The 24,255-nt window shown below is 39.2% G+C and overlaps 3 protein-coding genes across 10 annotated transcripts; 1 reads left to right on the top strand and 2 right to left on the bottom strand.

The window, feature by feature from the left end:
• Positions 1 to 855: 855 nt before the first annotated feature.
• Positions 856 to 15,714, bottom strand: ubtd1a (ubiquitin domain containing 1a). 3 transcript variants are annotated; one of them, XM_046070783.1, is made up of 5 exons: positions 15,594 to 15,714; positions 7,762 to 7,848; positions 2,688 to 2,915; positions 1,954 to 2,139; positions 856 to 1,744 (listed from the first exon to the last, which is right to left on the bottom strand). In XM_046070783.1, the coding sequence occupies exons 2-5, from the start codon at positions 7,838 to 7,840 to the stop codon at positions 1,530 to 1,532; spliced, it is 708 nt and encodes a 235-aa protein (XP_045926739.1). In that variant the 5' UTR covers positions 7,841 to 7,848; positions 15,594 to 15,714; the 3' UTR covers positions 856 to 1,529. The 3 variants fall into 3 exon arrangements, with proteins under 3 accessions (XP_045926739.1, XP_045926737.1, XP_045926738.1); XM_046070781.1 differs by lacking the exon at positions 15,594 to 15,714 and adding an exon at positions 9,354 to 9,465; XM_046070782.1 differs by lacking the exon at positions 15,594 to 15,714 and adding an exon at positions 8,293 to 8,592.
• On the bottom strand, positions 10,712 to 15,733 carry zdhhc16a (zinc finger DHHC-type palmitoyltransferase 16a). 6 transcript variants are annotated; one of them, XM_046070777.1, is made up of 12 exons: positions 15,594 to 15,733; positions 14,508 to 14,562; positions 14,137 to 14,377; positions 13,840 to 14,034; positions 13,648 to 13,736; positions 13,150 to 13,178; positions 12,906 to 13,039; positions 12,665 to 12,748; positions 12,477 to 12,562; positions 11,771 to 11,894; positions 11,504 to 11,574; positions 10,712 to 11,392 (listed from the first exon to the last, which is right to left on the bottom strand). In XM_046070777.1, the coding sequence occupies exons 3-12, from the start codon at positions 14,368 to 14,370 to the stop codon at positions 11,290 to 11,292; spliced, it is 1,149 nt and encodes a 382-aa protein (XP_045926733.1). In that variant the 5' UTR covers positions 14,371 to 14,377; positions 14,508 to 14,562; positions 15,594 to 15,733; the 3' UTR covers positions 10,712 to 11,289. The 6 variants fall into 6 exon arrangements, with proteins under 6 accessions (XP_045926733.1, XP_045926729.1, XP_045926730.1 ...); XM_046070773.1 differs by having other exon boundaries at positions 14,137 to 14,394; XM_046070774.1 differs by lacking the exon at positions 15,594 to 15,733 and adding an exon at positions 14,978 to 15,525 and having other exon boundaries at positions 14,137 to 14,394.
• Positions 15,368 to 22,297, top strand: mettl18 (methyltransferase like 18). The gene is made up of 2 exons (XM_046070780.1): positions 15,368 to 16,177; positions 21,148 to 22,297. The coding sequence occupies exons 1-2, from the start codon at positions 16,073 to 16,075 to the stop codon at positions 22,069 to 22,071; spliced, it is 1,029 nt and encodes a 342-aa protein (XP_045926736.1). The 5' UTR covers positions 15,368 to 16,072; the 3' UTR covers positions 22,072 to 22,297.
• Positions 22,298 to 24,255: the final 1,958 nt, after the last annotated feature.

A 24,255-nucleotide genomic window follows, 5' to 3' on the forward strand; every position in this document is an offset into this window, starting at 1 on the left:
TCTCCCCTACTGGGAGCCGGGAATGGTCATCTTAAGACGACATAAAACACCTTGTTAAGAAAATAATCAGAGTACCCAGCCATCAGAGTACTTATGCCCCTTGAACTAGAGGAATTTACTAAACTCTGAAATAATGTATAATTGTTACATTATATTGTAAAATAAACACTCAATTTGCAGCACGAGATTTATTTTATTTGAAAAATAACAAGTGAGAACAGAAAACAGCTCTGTTTTATCCTGACCCGGCCTGTCATGCTGCTGCCACACTTTCTCTTTCTCTCCTCTACAGGAGGGAGAGTAATGAGAGTATGGCTACTTTATACTAGGACCGCAGGATTATCATATGGGCCTAGCCCAATTCTGGAACTCGATTTAATAGAACTGATATTATGCTAAATACATATTCTGTGTAGGCCTATTCCTTGATTCCTGGATTTGGACATTAAAAATCACCTACTGTCTGTCCAGTTTAGTAAAATAATTTCACCATGGGCAGATATTATATGTCTGTTGGTGGGGACAATCAAAACATCTCCCAGCAGGGAATTTGTAGAAATAAAGTCGCTGAGGGTCTGAAATGGGTAGACTTGGGTAGGTATTAGACATAGACATTCAAAACTGAAAAAACGCATTGGACTCGTAGTAGAGGAGAAGAGTTGTATAACAGAAACATTTGTATAACAGAAATATATATTATTCTTTTTTATCCCCTAAAACCATCTTCCTCTAGATTCCCTATATTTACTATGTGACTCCTGTGGCCCCCTAGTTGGGAACCACTGTAAGCTCTAATTTTCTACACATTTCTATAAAGATGTGTGGTGCTTACAAATCAGGAAAGCAGAGAAGGACTAATATTTACAATATTTATTGATGTTATTCAAGTACAGTGAGCATCATATTGTTCATAAGTCTACAGTATCATGGAGTGATGAAATAAAAAAAACTATCTGATCATCTCTTATTACCTTTCAGAAAGGTACTTTCATTACATTCCGTGTCTTTGTTATGAATATACAGTTGTGAATTGAAAATGTAGTGTGCACATACTTATATGACCAAACAACACATATGGAAACTGATATTTACATTTATCTTTTTCTCTACAGTTATCTGCCACCCTTACACTACGTCTCAAATTGCATGAGAGAATGGATTTTTTTTTTGCGGATCCCCAGGTGAACCATATTCAGTTTATCAAGCACAAGTACAAACACACATGACAAGGAGGGGGAACCCATGTAAACAATAGAGCTGTGAGTTGTCCACACAAACAGACAGACAGACACTGGGGTGTGTGTCTTAGGACTCTACTTTTAATCTAAAATGTTTCAGTGCTTTTCAATGCTTCATTTGGAAAAAGGAAAAAATACAAAAAGGAGCAATATAAAAGCAATAATTTCTTATATAAAAATGTACACAAAATCCCACTGCAAGACCAGCTCGAAAATTATTTCAAGCCCTACTCCTATTCCTGCACCCTTCCCTGGTACGTCCTTTATATTTTCTTCACTCTGTCTCACTCCTCAGTTAGCTGTGACTGAAGGGTTCACGTTGACAATTACTTGGACGACAAAGTCCTTCTGGATCTTGGCGTCTTGCAAACGAGTCTTGTCAGTCAGGAGCTTCCCGGAAAAGAACCACCTCTGGCGGATCACATCAATTTCTTCCTGTTCTTTCAATTGTTTCTTTAGCTCAGCGATGGAATCTGCCATGCTGGCTGTCAGACGCACATCCTTTCCTAAGAAAACCACAAGGCATAAATAGAGTTGACACAGATTTTGGAACAAGCTGTGAGAAACTGAAAAGCTATGAATTATACATCCTTCTCCAGCCTAGATGAGACAACATGCGATGAAATGTCATATGCCTGGGGAAAGCTGCATAACATGTAGTTGTTTAGATTTAAATGTCCTATATATATTATAGGTCACACTGGGCGTTTCTTACCTGTTGACAATCGCACCCGCAGCTGGAACTCTTGTCTGCACGGAGGGGGTTGAGCTTGTTTTTGTGTGGATTCAGAAACTTTGCTATCACTGGATGTTTCGCTGATGAGATTGACTGGCGGGGCTAAAGTGTACGCCGGGAGTTGGTAGCGGTTGCCCAGTTCATCATAACTCTCTGTGAGAGAACCTGCAGAGGGAGAAATGACTTGCATAAACAACAGGATTCCATCAGTAACAGCGACTAACTTTAAATCTGATACATAAACCCCTTCTCTACTGCCAACCATTGTCAATACACGAGGGGAAGCATTAGGCCATCACATTTACATTATATTTACTTACATCACATGTACATCAACAACACCAGTGTCCTTGAACTAATCAAACTGTTACAAACAACAACACTCCTGTGTGTGACTAGGTAAATATACACGAGCAGAGTGTTTTTTCCACCTTACTCTGCCATGGCTGTCTGTGCACCAATCCATTCACAGCGGTCACACAGCACTGCGGCTATTATGTAACTATTACAGCAGTAATCTCTGAACAACTGATGCATGGGATTCTGCAAACTGTCCTTTGACATTTTAAGAATTATTACAGTGAGTTATGTATTTGTGCTGGAAGTTCCAGGACATTTACAGCTTATAGTTGATAGCTGGATGAAGCACATTTCCATATCTGAGAGGGCATGTGTATGTGTGTGTGTTCATGTGCCTGTGGGTGGTTTCATACCATGTGGCAGAGTAATGCAGGCTCCATCCACTATAGCCTGTGCTAGCTCCAGGTCATTGCACTCTGCAGCCAGGGCTGCTGCTCTGAGTGCATCCCAGATCTCTTTTCGTCCATCAAAGGCCGGAGCCGTATCCCAAAACTCATCTCTCTTACTCCTCAGCTGGCCCTCCGTCATGGGGTACTCACTCTTCCACTTTGGACGCTCCTTCTTGAGGGGCTCATTGCGTCCTGAAAGAAAAAAGAAGGCAGTGTTCAACATGATCTAAGGACTGATCTAAGAACTGATCCAAAGACTGTAATTCAATATAATCAGGGCTAAGCTCTGCTTGACAGTCATGCAAGCAACTTTTAGTTTTGAAAAAAGGTACCAGAAACTACATTTGCAGTTAATTTATCCTAATGACATAATAGCCGCAGTTAAGACAGCTAAGGTAAAAGGGATTATAGGGCAGTCAAACCAAGTATCAGGTAGTGAAGCTCTGAGAAACCTGCTTACTATGTAGACGGTTGCCAGGTTGGCTCAAGTCACAACTGCTCTAAAAATGGCTGAGCACTTTACCACTACCCCAGACACGAGTGAGTGGCAAGAATTATTATTGTGTAACTCAAATGTGTGTGTTACCAATATATTGTACTCAGCAGAGCTATAGTTTTAAAATAAATCACAAAATATCTATTTATGGTACCTTTTTGAACTTATATAAGAGCATCAACACTAAAAAAAACAAACTATTATGAGCAGAAGAAAAATTTCCCAATATAATATAAAACACTTGGATGTCTCATGTAAATACCAGTGAGGTCAGACAAGGACAAAAAGGCTCATCTTAAGACTCCCACACTGAAGGATGTTCAGTATTTGATTAAAACAACGCTTGAAAAAGCACAATGCGCTTGAATCTGTGATATTCAACACCATTTAATTTGCTATATATAGACTAAGGAAAGCTAATTACTACTCTGCATAAAACTGCCATAATGAGTAATCTTAAACTGCAGGGGTTTTCACATTAGTATATACGGTATATCCACTGAACCAGCATACCAAGAAAGTCTTTTTGAGAAGTGATTATTTCAAGTATCATTGATTACGACAGTGTCTAGTGACACATACATGTGCACTGACATGTACTCACACACACAAGCACACACCAGTGGATTACAGGCAGTAATCAGGTCCCACATAACAGGATTTATCGGCGCGTATCCCGTATGGCATTGGTTGAAGAGATGAGCAGCATTGAGATTTGGCCAATGAAAGCCAGCAAAAACACTCAGGGACTAATACAAGTCTACAACAACATGCACATGAAAACACAAAGCTGCTATAAATCAATGATCAAGTTATCACTAGGCATCACTGTCACGCAGTCAATTATATATACTTATATCTTGCGCATATCATGCAATGTGGACAAATTTAAATTATATTTATTGGAATTAACAACACAGGTGACCGTATATTGATACATGTGACACCATGTATCTAGGGTGTATTTTTCACGTGTGCCTGCGTAAGTATTAATTCAGAAGTACGATGTACACATTTTATCATTTACATTTTATGCATTAGAAATAAAATGCAATGTTGTAATATCAACCTTCTCATATTTAATGCCATAATTACAATAAAGCAGAAGTCTGGAGAAAGTAACTGCTATAAATATATTCCTCTGATCCTGTATCTGTGACATTATTATGTTAATGAATATTCTATTCTTTTTAATTCTCTTGCACAAACATGGGTTTTTAGTCTTCATGTCTACTTTTGTTACTGTAGCTGCAAGTTGCAAATGAGTGCTTTAACATGCCAGCCACACAACTGCAAATATTATCATTATTATTATTATTATTTGCCTGGAATTCTAACGAGTAACCCGAGTGACGAAGGCTTGAAGGTAGACTGAGATAATTACAAGTTGCATTGACCTTCTGTGATGCCAAATGAATTCAAGAAGTATGCGCATAACAGCTTGAGAGAAAAACAATTATTAAGCCATTAAGAGTATTCAGAGACACATTCAGAGACAATATGAGGGCCAAATCCCTTCCTAGGTTTCAGTTCAGAGGCTTCATCGGATATTTTTAAGTCAGGAGGTTTGAAAGAACGCACACAAGCCACAGCACGTTACACACTGAACATGCTTGATCAGAGCTTGTACTGACTGTACATAGTTAAACATAACATCACTGTAGGTACCTTTTCGGTTTGGTTTTGTGCTTACTAGAATGAGGCGGATGTAATCAGTGACGACAACCTGCATTATATGAAGAATGTTTTATCCACCTCATTGCTGTAGTAAGTCAGTGAGCGTGACGTAAGTAGTAAGTAAAATTTGTTTAGTATAGCACCTTTCACAGAGCAAGGTCACACATTTGCTTCACAAGAGTAGAACTATTAAAACTAGACCATAAAAACAGTAAAAGAAACAACAATAAAAAATAAGCAACACCATAAAAAAACAGTAAGAATGAATCAAACAATAAAACATAAGCAACAACAGACCTTTAAAGCACACACGATTACAAACACTAGACAGCACAAGGTGAGACAAAGCCAAGTGTGAAAAGATGAGTCTTCAGCTGCTTTTTAAAGGCATCAACAGAGATGGCAGAAGGTAAATCTATAGGAACAGCGTTTCACTTCAAAGGCACGATCACCTTTTGTTTTCAGTCTAGCGCAAAGGACAACCAGCGAGCCCTGTTCAGAAGACCTAAGCAACCTACTACTGATATAAGGGTGGAGCAGGACAGAGATGTACACAGGCCATGAAAGGCTCTATAGATGTGAAAACAAGAACCTTAATGAACCCTGAACCTGCTGGGAAGCCAGTGTAAAGATGATAGGATGGGTGTGATGTTGATGTGTTCAGAGAGAGAAGCTTTGACAACATGTCCTCAGCTGTAAATCTACCTACCTGGAAACTAAGCTTAGTTATTTCAAATTCAGTCAGTGGATGAAAATCTTAACCTCACACTTAAACATTCCTGGTGGATGGAAAACAACCTACTTAGTGTCTGTCATGTAAATGAATGTGTTATTTTTATTATTAATACTGCACCATTTCTATATACTACCTTAATAACTACTACTAGTTTTAATAGTCAGCCCAAATGGATTGATGGATTAAATACCCTTGCAGCAACATCACCTAAATATCCGAATTGCAACCTTAACTGAATTAAATCAGTCTCACGTTGCCTACAACGTGACATCAATGTCCGTGAACGCATGGATCTCAGTAAGAGGCAGCAATGTGGATTTTGTCTATTATATTGTTATGATCTCTTTGCTTTCCATGTATTTTTTTGCCATTTTCCTTCTCTTCTTCTTAGTTTTCATTTGCTGTATTTAATTTACAGTATTCACTGTTACAGAAAGTGAGAAAATCTAAAAATCTTAATATAATAACAACAACATGACAACAATAAAAACAATAGCATCAACAGCACAGGCAATCTTGAACTCAACACACACAATGAGCCGTACAAAAGTGAAATCACAAAAACATGAAAGAATTTCTTTGCCCCAACACAAAAATCTATACTTACTTTTCAGCATCCTAAAGGGTGTGTTTGGAGCGTGATAGTAGTTGTATTCCCTGGAGTTTGGTACTCCCATAGCTGTTCTTTTTCAGAGGTTTGTTGTGAGTCACTTTAAACTCCGCATTAATGAGGTACAGACACTGACCCTGAGAAAGAGGACTGCTGTGTCCAACCAGCTTGCTGCAATCGACGAGACAACCACCTGATCTAGTTTTACCGCGACGTGCACACTCGGTCACCTTGTGACACTTCCCCAGTTGTTTAAAAGTGACTACCGTCCCTCCACTTATTTCCCTTCTAATAACACCACACAACCCCAAAAATAACACAGGATCAGTTCATGGAAAGCGTTCAATATATGAGTACGTTGAGTGTCCTAGCCAGAAGGTAGCTTATTTACACAAGAGACCTAATCCTATCATCTCTATTTAGGGACAGGATAGGAATACCCAAAGGCAACATGGTAAACCTATTAACAGACAATAAACCCCTGACAGACTATTACTGTCTGTTTGAAGGAGATGCAACTGTACTTCTGCGAACAGGTGATTGTTTTTCTTCACAAAGGCTCTGCAATTTATTAAATAAAGACAAATCTGTCTCTCAGATACTGTATATCCACAACTATTAGTCAGGCAGTTCATTACAGAGCATTCCTGTGTTTCCAGGTCTAAGTCTGTAAACATGATCTGAGAGGTCATGTCTGCCTTGCAGGTAAATGATCCCTCTCTGCATGTAAATATATTTTGCAGCAGGTCGACGTAAGGCAAATTGTGCACCAAGTAGGTCAAACTTTTATATGAAAACTCTCTATGCAGGCCGCCCGGTTGCTGCTCAATACATAATGCATGACACTCCAGCCTAGTGCTGTGTTGCTTTTTCCTAATGCATTGACCAGTGTTTATATAAAACAGCACAGATTGGACAAATGACTAAAGCATGCGGCCTGAAACATTTAACACCTGAGACAGTAAGCTGTCAGACTGAGAAAGATGTCCATGCAACAAGGGGTGTAGCTCGGAATCCTGCTCCTAACCTGTAGTTTATCGTGAACGCATGATGTTAAGGCTTTATCTTATCTGGTGCTATACATATATATATATATATATATATATATGTGTGTACAGCCCTTTGCACTTTCCTGTGCAAGGTACTATAGTGAACATTGCTGTGTTGTACTGGTTCTGACAGTGTGTCCTGGTATAATTGTGTCTGCCTCCCTTAGCATTTTCCCTTTAGCGATGATAAAATAGTAATCTAATTTAATGTAACAGTGCTTGGGCTATAAGAATGTTTGTAGGCTCTATCTCAAGCGCAGGCCTCATATTGTCACCACCTTTCATCTCGTGTGACAGCACTCTCTGCAAAAATAAATGTATAGAAACTGCCCCAGTTTCTGGTTTAAGGACATTGCCATTAGACTTAAAGCACCGTTGGTGCAGCAGTGTTTCTAAAGCACTCACAAGAAAAATATGTTCTTGTTCCAGCACCTGAGAGTCTGCAGTCCATTGTGTTTTCAGCTTCTTACCTCCACGTTTTTTGCTCCTTGTCGAGCTCCGGGCACTCCCTTGTCCATCCATCCTACTCCTGCCCACACAGCCTCCCATCACTGTCCCTATATCCCACACCAAGGAGAAAAATCATCAGTCTACCTACATAGTTGCCATATATTCAAGTGGAAATGCTTTCAAATGTCGGGTAAACAAACAGTTAATAGTGATGTAAAATAAGTGCCTTATGAGAAAAGCATCATCAGGGAATAATGACAGCTCAGCACTCCTTGTTCCTGTGAGGTCAGACAAGCTGCGATGTTTATGTCACGTGTACTGCCAGCTGACGGCGACACGCGCCTGAACCTCATGCCTACGTTGCTCTGATTTTCACTTCATACATATATATATATTTTTAATGTTTTTATCCACTTTAACAATTTATGTTTTCTGTTTGTAATTTAAAATATGCACTTGCTTCATTTGCAGTCGTGTTAGTCACGTGCCTTTTTGCTATAACCTATCCGTATTTTATTTTTTTTAAAACAGCTGTGATTCATTTTGCCTACCGGATATCCAGTCTGCTAAATTATGCATTCGTCTGCAGTTTGCTTGCCACATCCGAACTCGCTTCCAAGTGAAGTTATCACCGGATCCTGACGCGATGATCAGCAGAAGATGCGACTCCGCAGGTGACAGACACAAAGTGGGAGCAATGTGTCCGTGCAGGGCTGGCGGACTGGCGACCGGTCTGGCCCGGCAGAGCCTCCCCCAAGTCTCAACAGCTTCTCCAAAAAATAAATGCAATCAGCATCCGTATTCCCCCCGAATCATAACGCATTGAGCCCGCACAACCCGCTGATGTCGAATTAAATCAGTAAATCAGTCTACACGCATGCGCAGCTTAGATTAATTATTCCATCCTGCGTCAGGTTAATCGGAATAAGATCGGAAACTGAGAAGTCAATCCTCCAGAATAATAGTGCCGATTGGAAATAACCATTCAGCTCGAAATCAAGCAGAATTTTCAAATAATGAAAACGCTAATAACGATAAACTTGGTGAAAAAACACAACCGTGAAATAAATATTCGGGGTTATTGTGCAACACATTTGCATTCCTTAACATAGATTTTAGTCTGAAATGAAAGGCGGAAGTTGATTGTTAATTATAACAATTAATAAAGGTTTCTCCAAAGTCGAAGTGCGTTTTATCCTTTTTTTTTTTTTTTAAAGTCTGTTATTGTGTTATTTATATAACTTAAAAATTAAGACACTAACTGATATTGTTTGTGTTTCCTCTTACAAAATCCCAATTTTGAGCCAAAGGTCTCACCTCTATAAGGTTATTACTTAGCTATTTAGCTTCATTAGCTTTGTGGAAACAGCCCGACACAGACTAAATAAAATCAGCTATATAGTTTACATCTATAGCCTATTGGATTATGTTGTATCTTGGTTTGGGAACAAGTTAATCCTGTTCAATTTAAGCTTGGCACAAACACAAAAGTTAAATCTATATAGCCTATCCATTTATAGGTTTATGTGCATTTATAGTATGTGCAAATGAAGGTAAAAACAGAAACACCTCACAATATAAATAGCTTCAGCTGCCTGATGAGGAAGGTTACCTTTGTCTTCCACATAATTGTTAGATAGAAGTCCTGAAGTGTGTGAAGAGTGTGTGTTGGAGTACTTTATCATTTCTCACGAAGCGTCCAAATACTTGAGATTTAATGTAAAAATAAAAGCTAACTTACTTAAAAATTTACTCTGTAGCCGATTTAATGTGCTCAACTTGATCCTGGCCTTCATGACAACAACAGTGTGTGTGTGTGTGTGTGTGTGTGTGTGTGTGTGTGTGTGTGTGTGTGTGTTTGTGTAGGGTTGTTACGATCTTGAAATAAGAGCATATAATGAAGGTATTGACATATTTGCACCATACAGATTGTACTTAGCATCCTAATGTTTGGCCATTATAGATCTATGCCAAGAATTCACCACAGCATGTCACTCTAACGGCTGCTCACGCAAGCGCAACCATATTTAACAGTTGGTAACAGAAATCGTAAAAATCTAACTAGTTGATGCAACAACATACCCAACAGGAGAGGAAATTGTCAAAATGAATGAATAGTATGAAGTGTAAATATATTTATTAGGAAACAACACTTCAATAGTTGTATCCTAATTATTAGAATTTATGATGCCCTCTAATATAAACCGTATTAATATAAAATTATTATGATCAATTAATCCTATCCTCCCAACATACTGTACAGCTTCTGACCAAACTTGACATGTTGGACACTGACATCTTCTGGAAGATTGAGTATTGACAGGTCTGTGTGTGTGCATGGTTCAGACAGAGCGGGAGGCTGTGATGAGCAGTGGCAGGGTAAAATCTGTTATCATCCCTTAAGCTTCTCTGCCTTTATCAGACAATCTCTTCCTCTCACATTCCCCCCTCTAACTGGCAAGATCTCCAACCATTTTCTAACTGTTTTAAAGGCATTAAATGAAAAATCTAATCAAATAAAAATTCCCTAGGCTTTAGTCTCATGCCAGCAAGATTTTGCTCAAATTGTAGGTGGAACCTTCATGTCTCCTCTTGCTCATTTGCTTTCATCACATGCTGTGCATCTCCACTGCTGTAGCTGCTTGTTTCTGATGTAATATATTCATATGAATCTGCAGATCAAATCTGGTATGCATCTAAATTAATCCTCCCCTACTAGCGGCATATCTCCGGGTCTGTCTGCTTAAGCAACACTGTGACATAACACTGGAGCCGCTGTTAGCCTGCTCAGTCTTTTAAAGGGAGCCTGGGGTAAAACAATTTGAATATCATTACTAATAATTATTCAGGCACATGAACTTACCTTAAAATCACCAGAGTGAATATTTATACTTTTATAAGATGTGCAAAAAATTTGTGTATGTCTAATAACAGTGAATGTGCATATTTAATAACTGAATACTCAATGTGTCCAACTGTTTAAGTAAAGCAATTTATAAAGATTGATTAACTTAACAGGTACAAAATACAGATAAATAACACATTATCATGGTACTACAGCTTGCCTTGAAAGTTCATTTCAAATGATAATATTGGACAGGGGTGAGCATGTGATGGGAGGAACCATTATGTCCTAAACCTTTGCGGGGGGTTCTATGTTTTAGTTTTTCTTCGTAAATATCAGCTTGGGTTTTATTTTAAAGGTAATTCAGTCCAAAAAATATGTCAGTCAGTAGACATGGCTTATAAAATTATCAAACCCATCACTAGTTCAATTGAGAGTCAAGTAAGACCAGTCTGTAAAACCAGGTGGAGAACAAACCATCCATGACACAGTGCCTTATCACTGGTGAAAAATGTAGACCGTCGAACTGTGAGCAATGCCACAGCATATGAGGTATTGAAGGTTGATATGACTCCATTTCTTCAGCTGTATTATGCCACCATGCAAGGATCCTTTAAGCCAAACGGATCAGTGACCAGAGCAGGTTGGACCCAGCAAAGTCTGCTGAAATTAGGCTACAAGTATGCCAAAGTAGTAGTACCCATCATACAGGTATTAAGTCCTTTTTAACTGGGAATACGTCCCACGTCAAACCATCACCAGGTGGGGCGTGCCCAGAGGGAAGGAGAACACGTGTCACCCAGTGACTAGAGACAAAAGACAAAGCAAAACAGGTTACAAGAGTAACAAGGCAGCATGTGTCATATTTGATGCACGGGCACCTTAACAGATAATCATTATAAACATCAGAGACACACCTTCTCTTCTCCACGCCAAAGAAGACTTTCCAGTTATTCAGCCTGCCATAATTGAAAGGGTTCCTGTATACCTGGCAGATCAGTTTAAGAAAAAGAAATGGAATAGTTATAATAGGTCCCTGCTGTTTAAATCAAAACATGTTTTATTTATATTTAAACCATGTGACTTGTGTTAATTGATTTTTGGCTCATCATAAAAAAAATCTCTTTATTTTAACTGATTACAACCTGAATTCATTTAACATTTGAAATATTTTACATGCTTACCCTTCCTCGTTTTGCCATTCGCTTTGTTTCTTTGCTGTTAATGTGTCTCTCTATGCTGGTCTCCCCTCTGGATATGAGAACTGCATGCCAAAGAGTGAGAGCTCCCAGAGCCACGCCCGCTGTGCTAAAAAAAAAAAAAGAAAAAAAATTATATTTTATATATATAGAATTTTTTTTTCTTTTTTTTTTTTTTAGCACAGCGGGGAATATAATACCCATTTTATTACATTCGCTGCCAAGATAATAAACGACAACCGACATGTCCTCATTCTATACTACATAGTGACAGTATGTCATTTATAATGCACCCTGTTTGGAGTTGGCAGGAAACAAATCAATGTACTTTATTGTTTTGTACTAACAGGAAGTGATAGAACGTATGCAATTCAAATTGCAAACTTGGAATACCTCTGCAAGTTATGGAGGAAACAATATGGTTTTCCACCTGGAGTTATTTCACCACAATCCACAGTTTGTTTTGATTTGCAGCTGTGAGTAGCTCCTCCATTTCTTTTGTGCATCACATTGTGGGACAACAGCATGCTTAAACATCAAGCAGATTTCGTGCTCATACTGATATCTTTGAGTATACTTCTCTTGTCACTATCCCAGTGTCAACACATTACATACACTAAGCCTGCTTTGAATTAGTTTGTAATATGGATTTAACAGTAGGTGTTACAGTCAAATGAAGTGCATTTTTTACCTGGTAAGCACCCACATGTAGATGATGCTCTTATGAATCATCTTATCCTTAAAGGTGTATGGAGGTGCAGGTGTCTGATAGTTGGTCTTTACAAAAATAAAAAGAGCACTTATTACATAACAAACAGATAATTAAAAAAAACACATATGCTTAACAATGTTATTGTGTGTGTACTTCTTAGCCTGTACCTGGCCAGGAGGGAGAAGCCCTATAAGAAGTCCCATCCCTGTTACTGGTACCCCTGGCTTGTCCATGTCCAAATGCTTAAAGCGCTAATGGAACAGCCCGCGACAGAAACAAGGCAGTGTCAGTAAGGAACAGTTAAGCCCCGCAGAGAAAGACACCAGACATGGAGAAAACGTGACAGACAAGGGCAAGCAGGCTAGCAACAGCAGCCCCAACAGTGTGGTGTGAGTCAGAGCATCTCACCTCAATAGCACTGTATGCATCTAGGAACAGGTTTCTGCCACTGATGCTGCAGTAGGCACAGCCCAAGGTCATGAAGAGGCAGAAGGAGAAGAAGTAACGGTGGTTAAAGTGGCCCACGCAGTTATTCAACCAGGCTGAGATGCTGACATTAAGGAAAACCAACCTTCTCTTCGTAGTCTCATTATGTGATTTCTGATACTACAAAAAGAATATCGATATGAAAAAATGTTAGCACAAAGGATACGACAATGATGGTCCATTTTCAGAATGCACCTGCAAAGGAAAAAAGAACATATTCAGTCTGATTGATTTATTAGATATTTGTAGCTCTGTTCTCAAAATCACATTTTCACAAACATGGTTCCATCTTTGACAAAGACTATTTCTATCTTTGTAAGATTGCCCTCATCATCAGTACTGGAGAAACAATTTTACAGATTTTTCAACTAAATCAACTAGTTAATTAGTTAAAGAAGTCCTAAGATTATAGGTCGACTAAGGTATTTAGTCAAGCCCCTTTGCTAACCTTATTTGCCTTTGTTAAGATTTTGGAAGTTTGAAATGTAACCTAACAGCACCACAGGCTTTCCAACCCACCCTTAGCTTTAGCTTTGTTAGTAAAACAAAAAACAAACATACATTCTTCCCAATTAAAGATAAAGACAGTGAAATACATAATACTCCAAAGACAAACCTCTCATCAATAAAGGAAACATATAAGAGAAAAACAACATTGACCCACCTGTTACAGATACCACAGTGGTGTGTTCTTGCTGGTTTGGGCATGATGCACTTTTTGCAGACTGCCACAAATGGACTGTCATTTTTTTCCTGATTGAAAGACAACATTTTTGTTGCATTACTAAATATGAAATTCATCCAAGGCCAGATTAGTAAAGCTATTTGTGACTGTGCAGAAAAGTTTATTTCTTACTGTAGGAGGGTACCCAGGGGAAGTCTTCGTGGCCTTGTAGTAATTGAAAACAATCATGACGAGGTTCCAATGTCCATAACAAACATGCCAGGCAATCCATGCAGGGGAGTATGTGGTGAGGATCAGAGGCAGTAGGATCAAGTAGGCGATCGCCAGGATGGAACTGGTCAGTATCACCACCAGACAAACAAACACCTTTCAGGAAAAGACAGGAGACACCAATAGAGAACTTTCTTTAGGGAAAAACTTAGAAACTCCCATTTACTAATTAAAGCACACAGACAAACACACACTCACCGTGCCAAACCAACGGGTGACATAATCCACAGTCCAAAACACTGGTTCAAAAACTGAGTCGAAAACCACATCCGAGTCTGTGAGGGAGTTAAAGTACAGTGACTGCAGCACCAGACTCAAGTAAGCCCATATTTCTCTAATCCACAAAGGCAGCTTGTTCTTTCCTCTCCTGGAACATGACTGTAACCGCACACAGCGCAGTAGGTGGAGCACTGAGCTGGGACACCACCGCATTCTGCATCTGTAATATGCACACACCTTTGAGTAAAAAAAATAAAGATACAGTTACAAGTTGAAAATCAGCCTTTTCTATTTCAATTGCAACACTAATTCTGTTAGTAGTATCTATTGTCACTTGCTAGATCTCTTACTTTACTGATGCTTGTATGTTGTTCCTCAAATGTCAGTCACTTTGGATAAAAGGGTCTGTCAAATGAGTAAATGTAAATGTGATTGCATGTATAATATATCCATCCACAACAAAAAGGACATAGAAAGTAGTTTCAACTAACAATCCAGTCTAGGGATGCAAATATTGTCACTATGGCAAAGAAATATTTTCTCGATTAAATCAGTTAATTGATTAGTCTATAAAATGTTGGAAAATACTGAAAAATGCCCATTGCAATTTTCCAAAGCCCACAATCGGTTTTAATTCAAAAGCCTAACCCAAAGATATAAAATTTACTATCACTTAAGACACATAAAAGCAGCACATTGTTAAATGGGAAGCTGTAAGCAGACAATCTTTGGCATTTTAGCATGAAAAATTACAAACAGTTAAGTTAATCGATTATCAGAATCGTTTCAGCTCTAATCCAGTGTATTATATCACACTTACCAAACGCTGAATTTGGGAGCCTGTCAACTTGGATCTTTTAGCAGATAAGCAGTTTATATAACTCACCACATTAGTCTGTGGCAGTCTGACACTTTAACTTCATCAGGTACGGACTGCTACAAATTTAAAGGCGTAGGTGAACAAGCCAGAGCATCCGCTGGTGAATCCAATGGAAACTCACTGTGATTGTGTGAACGGACGCTGGCTGCTTGTGACCAAAAGCCAAGAAATACAAAACAATCTTGCTTTTCTGCATTCCAGACAGGGTGGAGTCTGGGTGGAGGTTTTGCTGTTAGCGTTACCTGAGGTGAGAGGGGCAGTGGTCTGGAGTGGAGCTGACTTTATTTTTTTCTCAGCAGCAACATTCAGCTTTACTCCCGCGGACAGGCTACTCAAAGACCACTGCACGGCAAATAGCTAAGCGGTCGCACCAAGGAAGCCTTAACAGTTCATTTGTCCATCACACACTTTGCTGTGTGAACAGTGTCACAGAATCCTAACGCTCCCAAACCCTTTTGTGTGGCTGTCACACAGTGTTTTCTATTCAAAAACCCGACGCTGTTTGCTGCGTTCTGATATTTACTAACGTTTCAGGTGTATTTGAGGGAATACTCACTGTTCTATGAAGGCAAGACAAGTGCCGAAAACACCCCTCCCGTCGACATTTTCAAGAGGAGGCAAAAACGGGATTATGACCACATTTTAGCGGAGAAGAGCAGGCTCAGGGACCATCTGTGACAGTTAATCTGAATCCTGATCTGGAGTTAGTGCGCATGCGCCATTGGCGGCGAAAGGCATCATGGTAGTGTGAGTCAGGAATTAATGACAACATTTATGACACGGCTGGTTTCTACCATTGAAATGTACGTTTATGTGCCTACATTTCCTATGCTACATGCCCTTAAACTTAATCTCATTTAAACGGATTTGTAACGGCTGCTTAATTTCTGTGGTTATCGGAATTCTGGGACTTGCAGTTCTTACACGCAGCGGCTCAGCTAAGCTACACTTGCACGCTAGTTTGCTCGCCATGTGGAGCAGCCTGCAGTAAACTTTCCAACCTCAAACTAGCTGTGTGCGGTTTTGTCAGTCGTCATGTCGTTTTGTTTTAACTTCGATGTTCCAGCACTAACAACAAACCTGGACGACGCGGGTGGAAATGGCCTGCAAAAGGGAAAGAAAGACAATGCTGCAAAACCTGTGAGTAACATTACAAATAAGTTTTTTTCTCTTTTTAAATACAGTCTATGTTTTTTCGGGTTTTTCTAAATTAACCTAAAGCTGTCAGGTTGTGATGTAGTTTCCTCTCAAGTGACTTGGGCCAGTCGACCCGCGGGCGCGATTGTAGGTACAATGGATGCAGTGGCTTGTGTAATTTTGAGGGCTTGTCAGGGCAAGAACAGTACACGCTGTAAGTAAGGCACTAACATTATAGGCTTAGCCAACTTTGTTTGTAATAACATCTTTATTACTGCACAATATGGCATTCAAATCTGTAGCAATGCAAATAGAGCAAGTAGGACCAGGACAGCATCAAAGCAAAGACAGTAAAACAATAAAACTGTAAACAAATAATCGTTGAAGTTATTCATTTTTCATTCTTAAAATAATCTTAACTCAAAGTCCACTTACTTTCACACTTCTTGGTCTTTATTAGCCTACTTATTTATGTAAACATAAATAACGTTAAGCTTAAAAAGCTCAAGCTTAATGACCCAGTTTTTTAAACAGATTCCCTAATCATTTTAATAAAAATGGAGCTGAGATCACAAAACCCATCTGGTCAACTCTTAAAAAGAGAAACTAATACATGACTTGATAATATTTCTGGACTGGCTGGAGTGAAGGTGAGAACACCTTTAAATGTCCAGTGTGTAGGATTTAGTGGCATCTAGCGGTGAGGTTGCAAACTGCATTTAATTTAATTGCAATTATATAAAGAAGGGGGAGTGTCTCCAGCAGTCTTTGGTATCCATCATGGATGTATAAGAAAATAACTTACAATGCTTCTCAGTCCCAAAGATGGCGCCTATTAAGTCCACTGCGAATTTCTCAGCTGACGTATTCGCCAAAAAACGTTTTTTATGTGGCCATATCCCATTTGCTAATGAAGGCAGTAGGTTTTATGACCTATACTGCCAGCCACCAGGGGGCGATGGATGTTTTGGTTTCACTTTGGGGAGCTCTCATGTGTCCATCTTTATATACAGTCTATGGGTACATCCAAGTCTCTTATTTGCATCCACATTTCCCTCACTTGCTTCTTTTCCTTATAAGACCATGAGAGGAGAGAAGAAAAAATCAAATCCAATCCATTTTATTTATAAAACACAAATGTTTACAAAGTGCTGGACAAGAAATAAAACGCATAGAACAAATAAAACAACATAAGACCTCTCAGTTTTCATACTGGGTTAAAAGCCAGGGACTACAAGTGAGTTTTAAGACAGGATCTAAAAGCTTTCTGATGATGGCTGCAGGAGTTTACAGCTGGATCAGCTGTCAGTCTCCTAACAGCTGTAGAGACTGTACACACATTTGTATTGTGCTAATACTAATATAGGCACACCTTTATCACTGCCAGAGCACCATGTTTTCTCTCTGTAGCTGGTACCTGTTGAAGAAACACCTACACATGAATAACAATCTTCATTCTGTATTAATACTGTGTCCTCAGAGTCACAGGATAATTATTTAAAATCACCAATCATTTATTTATTTGTTATCTGCATTTGTATTTATGGATATTCTGATTGTGAATTCATTATTGAATAACCTAGAATGTGATCATGGTGTCTTTTGAACATTGGAAATTATTTATTAGGTTTAATGTTTCAGGGGAAATTAAATTTATGTAACTCATCAATCCAACCTGACGCTCAGGAATTATCAGCCTCAAAAATGGAAATGACGATAAATGAGATATAAAGAGTTTCTTGCTGACAGCAGACTCTCCAACTCTTTCTCTCACTTTAATTGTATCCGTAATAAGTTATTGGGTATTTTTTCTAATAAATCAAGAAAGTTGTTTGTTTGTGGTCCTTTTCTTGTTCAGACCAGAATTAAAACAGATTTTTAACTATATGGTGAAACGGAAAACAAATAAAATAAAAAAATTGGGAGTGATACACTTGAGTTTAATCTATTATTTGTCTTTACCCCTGTCTGAAAGTCCAGTGACGTGATGTATCAGATCTGTTCATTCAGCTGCAGTGTCTAATCAAAAACTAATATCCATAAAGGGGCATGTCAGCCAGTAAAAGCAACACGTCCTCATACCTAAAAGACTAAATAGGTTGATTGTCATGTGTCCCATGACATATATGACTGTTTTCCAAAACGACATGTACGAGCGTTGGCAAGTACCAGCCCAGTGATGTAAGTCATGTATTAACACATGGTAAATGTTGTGAAATGGTGCTAGTTTAATTAGGTTTAGGCAACCAAACTATTAGGTTTAAAAGATTGTGGTTTGGGTTTAAAATATGTACATTATGTAAGTCTCGTGACGTGAGTCATCTACAAAATGTTATTTAAATTACAAACTGCCAATTTTGACTTTCTTTCACATGGGACTCGAACCTCGGTGGTGAGTGAAAGTCCTTAGTGTACTTAACACACCCATCCACTCCACCACCCTCCCTACACTGACTTTGTCGCTCCTTATGGTACGTCAAGTGACTGTTCTTTTTGTTACAGCCTTCTAAAGGGCAGACAAGAACGACTTTTGATTTAAATGAGGAACGAGGAAATGTCAGAGAGACTTGGGATGTACCCTGTGATTGCAACCAAATTAATAACCTTCGCCTCTCCCTCCCCCAAGTGTGTAGGAGAAACTACGGTGGCCATGAAACTCAAACAAAGTGACAAAGGCGTTATCTAGAGCCAGTGTTTTGTTTGTGTGTTCTGGGTTGAAGGATCTATATATTCTAGTCTCCATAGACTGTATATAAAAAGGTTGTCTCGCAGACTACACGAGACACACCCAATTTACTAAATGACACACCCACTTTACTATAGACACACCCCCTCAGAGCTTTTCGTGGATTAACATGCTTATTTTAACCTAAACCAGAATCTTTTCCTAAACCGTATATAACCGTTTCAAGGTTGTATCACGTAGTCGGTGTGTCCTATAGTACCCAGAGATAAAACTACTCGTTTCTGGGCTACCGTAGAAACCATATACTTTATAAAAGAAGTGGATGTAGTCACTGTGACATCACCCATTGGTTTGTGGACTACGATTTTTCTCTAAAAGGGACCATAACATGCAAAATGAACATCTTGCTGTATTGAATAAGACTTCAAACTAGCAACTGAGACCATAAACTTATTAGGAAAGTGTTTACTAAGGTAATAAATCAAGTGAGAAGTAGGCTCATTTTGCCATCAAGTCCTATGCAATCTGACTTATTTTTGCAACCAGTGATGTCGCTCTCTGCTGGCCATTAAAAATAATGCTGTTTTAAAGCAACTTGCACACTGGTATCACTTTTGAGACCAGGAGGTTCATGCTTGCTAGGAAGATAGTAGGTTAAAATAGCAGAGCCGTGGAAGATGTAAAAGGGTCCATAGATCCTCCTAAGTCTTACACACTTTAATAAAATCAATTTAGCAGGGTTTTGGGTTTTTCAATTTACATTAATTAATGTAGTTGTTTATATATAAAGGTGCATCTCAAGTGGAATATCGTAGCAAAATAAATTTTTTTCCATAATTTAAAAGTCAAAAAGTGAAACTTTGTTTGTGTATACTGAACAAGACTGAGAAATTAAAGGCTCTTGTCATGACAACATTTCTGTATTTTTACATTATTTATTGTAATATTATATGTAATATAATATTTTTAGATATGGATTTTTGATTTCCATAAGCTGAAAGCTGTAACCCTCAAGATTAAAACAAAAAAGGCCAGAAATATTTCACTTTAAGTGTAATGAATCTAGAATATATGAAAGTTTCACTTTTTGAATTAAATTACAGGAAAAAAATCAACTTTTCCACAATATTCAAGTTTTCTGAGATGCACCTATGTATATACACACGGATCATTCATCCTGTTAAATATCTAATTTTACAGGCTAGAGTGTAGAATCAAATGATGGAATAATATTGATTTTAAAATGTATCCAGCTATAAAGATAGACTTGTTTTGTGTTACAGTAAATACGAAGAAAGTAAAACAAAAATGCTGTTGCCCCTTGAATGGAGCACAGGAGAAGAGTGCAAAGGGACATCCCCCTCACTAATACACACACACACTCTACAATAACATGCATATAGCATATTATTTAATTGAGTCATTTCCACTGTATGAATGATTCCATTACAACAACTAAAAGTGGTCTGTTAGTGGGCATCCAAAGCGTGGGCTGACCATCTCCTTGCCCAAGAACCTTGACGTCATAGGGTGATCATAGGGCATATCAATAAGGAATCATGCAAATTCATACTGATACTGACCTGTATGAGTTGTTACGTATAGCTATTTTTTTAGTATGAGTTATTATGTCAGACACCACAAAGGTCTGAGGCATGCCAAAAAAAAACTTGCCATGCATTTTTATCTAAATTGTTGTGCTATGGTGGGTGTGTCTACATGCACAGTTTGACTAACCGATCTACACATGACAGTGTTTCAGTCACACACTGAATCACATGGCTGATTTGTAACAGTCCCATGTCTAAGCTCACAGCTAGGTAACCAGCCTTTAGTAAAGCAACTTTTTTAATAAGAGCATTTAGAAACTAAAGATACCGTATAAACAACTTTCATTTCATCACCAGGAGTCTCAATAGCCTTTTTTAATTTAAACTTGGAGTTGTGAACCCTATAAAACATGAACAGTATTTATTTTCTTAACCCAAACACTAACACAACACAGCATACTTATGGCATCCACAATTCATAGGAAATTCCTATGAAGACCCAAAAGCACTATGGTCGTTTAAATCTGAAAATTTCCATACTGTGAGTAGCTACACAGCCTAAATGTATTGCGGATTTATACATGGACTGCTGAATGTGCCTCAAGCCATTAAATTGTCAACTTGAATCACATGTTGTCTATATGTATGTCATATATTTCCACAGAGCCGTCAGACGCATACGTAGCTGAAGGAGTAAATTTGTTCCCTAACCATACATACTGCTTTGTATTTTTCAGATGGAGGAGAATACCAATCTAGCAGAGCCGGTGAAAGAAGCCAAAGAGCACCTTCTACCATCTGACCCACAGCTCCTTCTCATGGATGCTGTCACTGAAACAGTTACCATAGGAACTCTTCCTCCTCTTCACTTCCTCAACGAGACAGTTTTTGAAAAGACGGCCTGTGAGAGAGAAGACGGGGAGAAAATTCTTTCTCGCACTGCGGAGCAGAGGTCTGATCTCATCTCTGGCGTGTACGAGGGAGGGCTGAAGGTGTGGGAGTGCACGTACGACCTTCTGGAGCTGATTGAGAAAGACGGAGAGACCTTTGGGGGGAAGGCAGTTTTGGATTTGGGCTGTGGTGCGGGCCTGTTGGGGATATTGGCCTTGAGGAGAGGAGCCAGGCAGGTCCACTTTCAAGATTATAACAGTACAGTTATTGAACAGCTCACGGTGCCAAATGTAATACTTAACTGCCAGGAGGAGGATGAAGGAGAGAGTGAAGATGATGAAGAAGGGAAGGGCAAGGGAAAAATACAGGCGGAAGATGGCATCCCACCACCTAAGAAGAGAGCTGTAAGAGACCAATCCAAGCACCTATTACAAGCCAAGTGTCGTTTTTTCTCTGGTGACTGGAGCACATTTATTGCGTTGGTTACAAACGAGCTCCCACAACCCAAATATGACATTATATTCACCTCGGAGACCATCTACAACACTGCATACTACCCTTCATTACATGAGACCCTCCACAAACTGCTGGCCCCAGGTGGTCTAGTCTATCTCGCCACCAAATCCCACTACTTTGGTGTAGGTGGTGGACTGCACCTGTTTGAGACGTTTGTGGAGCAGAGGGGTATTTTCTCTTTGGATCACCTGTGGGATGGGGAAGAAGGACTTCAGAGACACGTAGTGGTCCTACGTTTTAAAATGGCAAAGTGACACAAATGAATAAGTAAAGCAGTCCTGGATTAAATATTCAGCTTTATTCATGTAATAACTGTCAGACTTCTGTGCTGTTTTAAAAAAAAGATTGGTGATTACGACACAGTTTAATACAAATAAAAATATCAGGATTTCCTCTCAGTATTCCCTATGAAAATGTATGTCAGAGCATTAATGCTAAAACAAGGAAACGCTGTAATAAAATATGCTGTCTCATCTCCCATTTGCTCTTTGGTTACCTCCACCTTCTTTCACTTCCTATATGGACATTTGAATGTGTCTGCCAGTAAGAGAAGTACAGTTGAAAGGGGCTGTTACAGGTCTTTAGATGCATGGGGAGGAAAGAAAGGAAATGGGCTCAGTGACCTTTGCGAGTGATTTCCCCAGTGTTCAAACAGCAGCATGAAAGCCAGGCTTGTTTCTGAAGTCCTGCGCAAAATGTCAATTGCAACTTATCCCACCAGCCCAAGTATGTAGTTTGAAAGTGGATTCTAGAGTCACTGCACATCAATAGTGGGACTCTATGGGGTCTCTGTACCTCTTATTCTAGTAATGGCTCCTGTTGATTGTGTGGGATTTTACCTTTGGTTAAAGTCACTACATTATCTGGGTGTGCTAAGCAAAAAGTCATGACACATAACAACTTATATACATCCAGGAAGTATGTGTAAATGCGCATCCGAGTACAATAAGGGAACTTTGCTGTAATCTTTCCAACACCATGTGGAATCCCCTTTTTGTCTAGATCGAGGAAATCCACTGAATTAATCTAACAGGGCTTTTTTTCTGAGGAAGTATGCATGAAGTCCAAACTAGTTTACTGTATAAAAGATGACTAAAGAGGATGAGGAAATCGGAGGGTATTTTACAGGATCACTGAACAATGAAACTGTTTGAATATTAATGTCTGTGGGCACGTTTAAAAACTGTGGCCTGACCCTGCTGACCCAGTCCTGTCGTACTCATCTGATTGAACCCAATCAGTTTCCCATCCCTGTCATGTGTGACTATCACCAGGGAGCAAACAGAGTTATTTTAGGAAGGCTGTGTTATTGAATACACCCCTATCAGACTTCCCCTGAACAAATGACTCCAGCTACGCAAATATTCACAAGAATCGATCTCATCGTTAACGTGCCCATGACGCAAGTACTATTCGCTGCCCTCCTGATGTATAATATTTAACAAAGATAAAAACACTATTCTAGGAAACATGGTGTCACCCGCTCAAACATGAATGTGCATGTCAACACCCACAGTGTGTGGACACAATTTCCAGTCACTTATTGTGTAAATATTCTGTAGCATTAAATACAATTTCACTCTTACCCTCATACAAAACACCAAACACGGTTTCTGTTTGCATATGCTCAGCCAGCAAACTTCCAGTGTGTCAGCTTCGTCATCGTCTCTCATCTCGACAGCTGTTCATGGCCTGTAGGGGAATTCCTAGTTCCTCGAGTAGACACAGCCTTTCCCCTGCTTACTTTATGGGAACAGGGGGCAGGGCCAGTCAGATGGTTTTCCTCAGAAACTGTTATGTGTTGATTCACTGTGAGGGGGCGTGCTGTTCACTCCCACTGTTTCCTTCTTACTGGGAAGTGACTGTCAGGCTTACCGAACAGAGGGAGTGTATGAGAAACAGATAGAGATGAGGGAGGGAGACTGCTGGGTGATGTGAAAGGTGGTGGTATTTAAGGTTCTTAGCTCTGAATGTCAGACAGTGTGCCGTATCCTTCCGTGGGACTTGGACGACATGGAAGAGTGAGCAGAACGTGCAGGTGAACTGGTGAGGGATGGCTCACTGTATGTTCATTCAGCTTGGAAAGACTTGCTGCTGATTCAACACTAAAACATCTTTTTGTTGAAATGGGACTGCTGAAGTGTGTTAAAAGCCTGACTGCGCAGTCCTTGGAGGCCTTCATGAGGAGATTTATTTCTGATATATCCGAGATCTGGAAAGGTTAAAGTGAATATCTGGGGTAAGTTTATAAGAAGAAAACTATCTCAAGCTAACAAAACACAAACGTTCTGTGATAAATAGAAAAATAAAAAATACACTATACATTTATCTCAAATTGTCAGATATGACTATACAGAACTACAAGCTCCAAACTTTCAACATGTTTTAAGTTGTGAAATGTTTTACAAAGAAATGCCAACTTCCACATTTTCTGAGCA

Source organism: Micropterus dolomieu, linkage group LG15, assembly GCF_021292245.1.
Source record: "Micropterus dolomieu isolate WLL.071019.BEF.003 ecotype Adirondacks linkage group LG15, ASM2129224v1, whole genome shotgun sequence".
In the NCBI taxonomy this organism is placed as follows: Eukaryota; Metazoa; Chordata; class Actinopteri; order Centrarchiformes; family Centrarchidae; genus Micropterus; species Micropterus dolomieu.

Bases quoted from the DNA above. Each gene is read 5' to 3' on its own strand.
- mettl18 (XM_046070780.1), top strand. From the start codon at position 16,073: ATGTCGTTTTGTTTTAACTTCGATGTTCCAGCACTAACAACAAACCTG. The intron at 16,178-21,147 runs GTGAGTAACATT...TGTATTTTTCAG, and splicing joins AAGACAATGCTGCAAAACCT to ATGGAGGAGAATACCAATCT.
- zdhhc16a (XM_046070779.1), bottom strand. From the start codon at position 14,370: ATGCGGTGGTGTCCCAGCTCAGTGCTCCACCTACTGCGCTGTGTGCGG. The intron at 11,895-12,476 runs GTAAAAAATGCA...TTTTTTTTTTAG, and splicing joins TACATGTGGGTGCTTACCAG to CACAGCGGGCGTGGCTCTGG. The intron at 11,575-11,770 runs GTAAGCATGTAA...CTGATCTGCCAG, and splicing joins GAATGGCAAAACGAGGAAGG to GTATACAGGAACCCTTTCAA.
- ubtd1a (XM_046070781.1), bottom strand. From the start codon at position 9,426: ATGATAAAGTACTCCAACACACACTCTTCACACACTTCAGGACTTCTA. The intron at 7,849-9,353 runs GTAACCTTCCTC...TGTGGGATATAG, and splicing joins CAATTATGTGGAAGACAAAG to GGACAGTGATGGGAGGCTGT. The intron at 2,140-2,687 runs GTATGAAACCAC...CTCCCTCTGCAG, and splicing joins CTGCATTACTCTGCCACATG to GTTCTCTCACAGAGAGTTAT.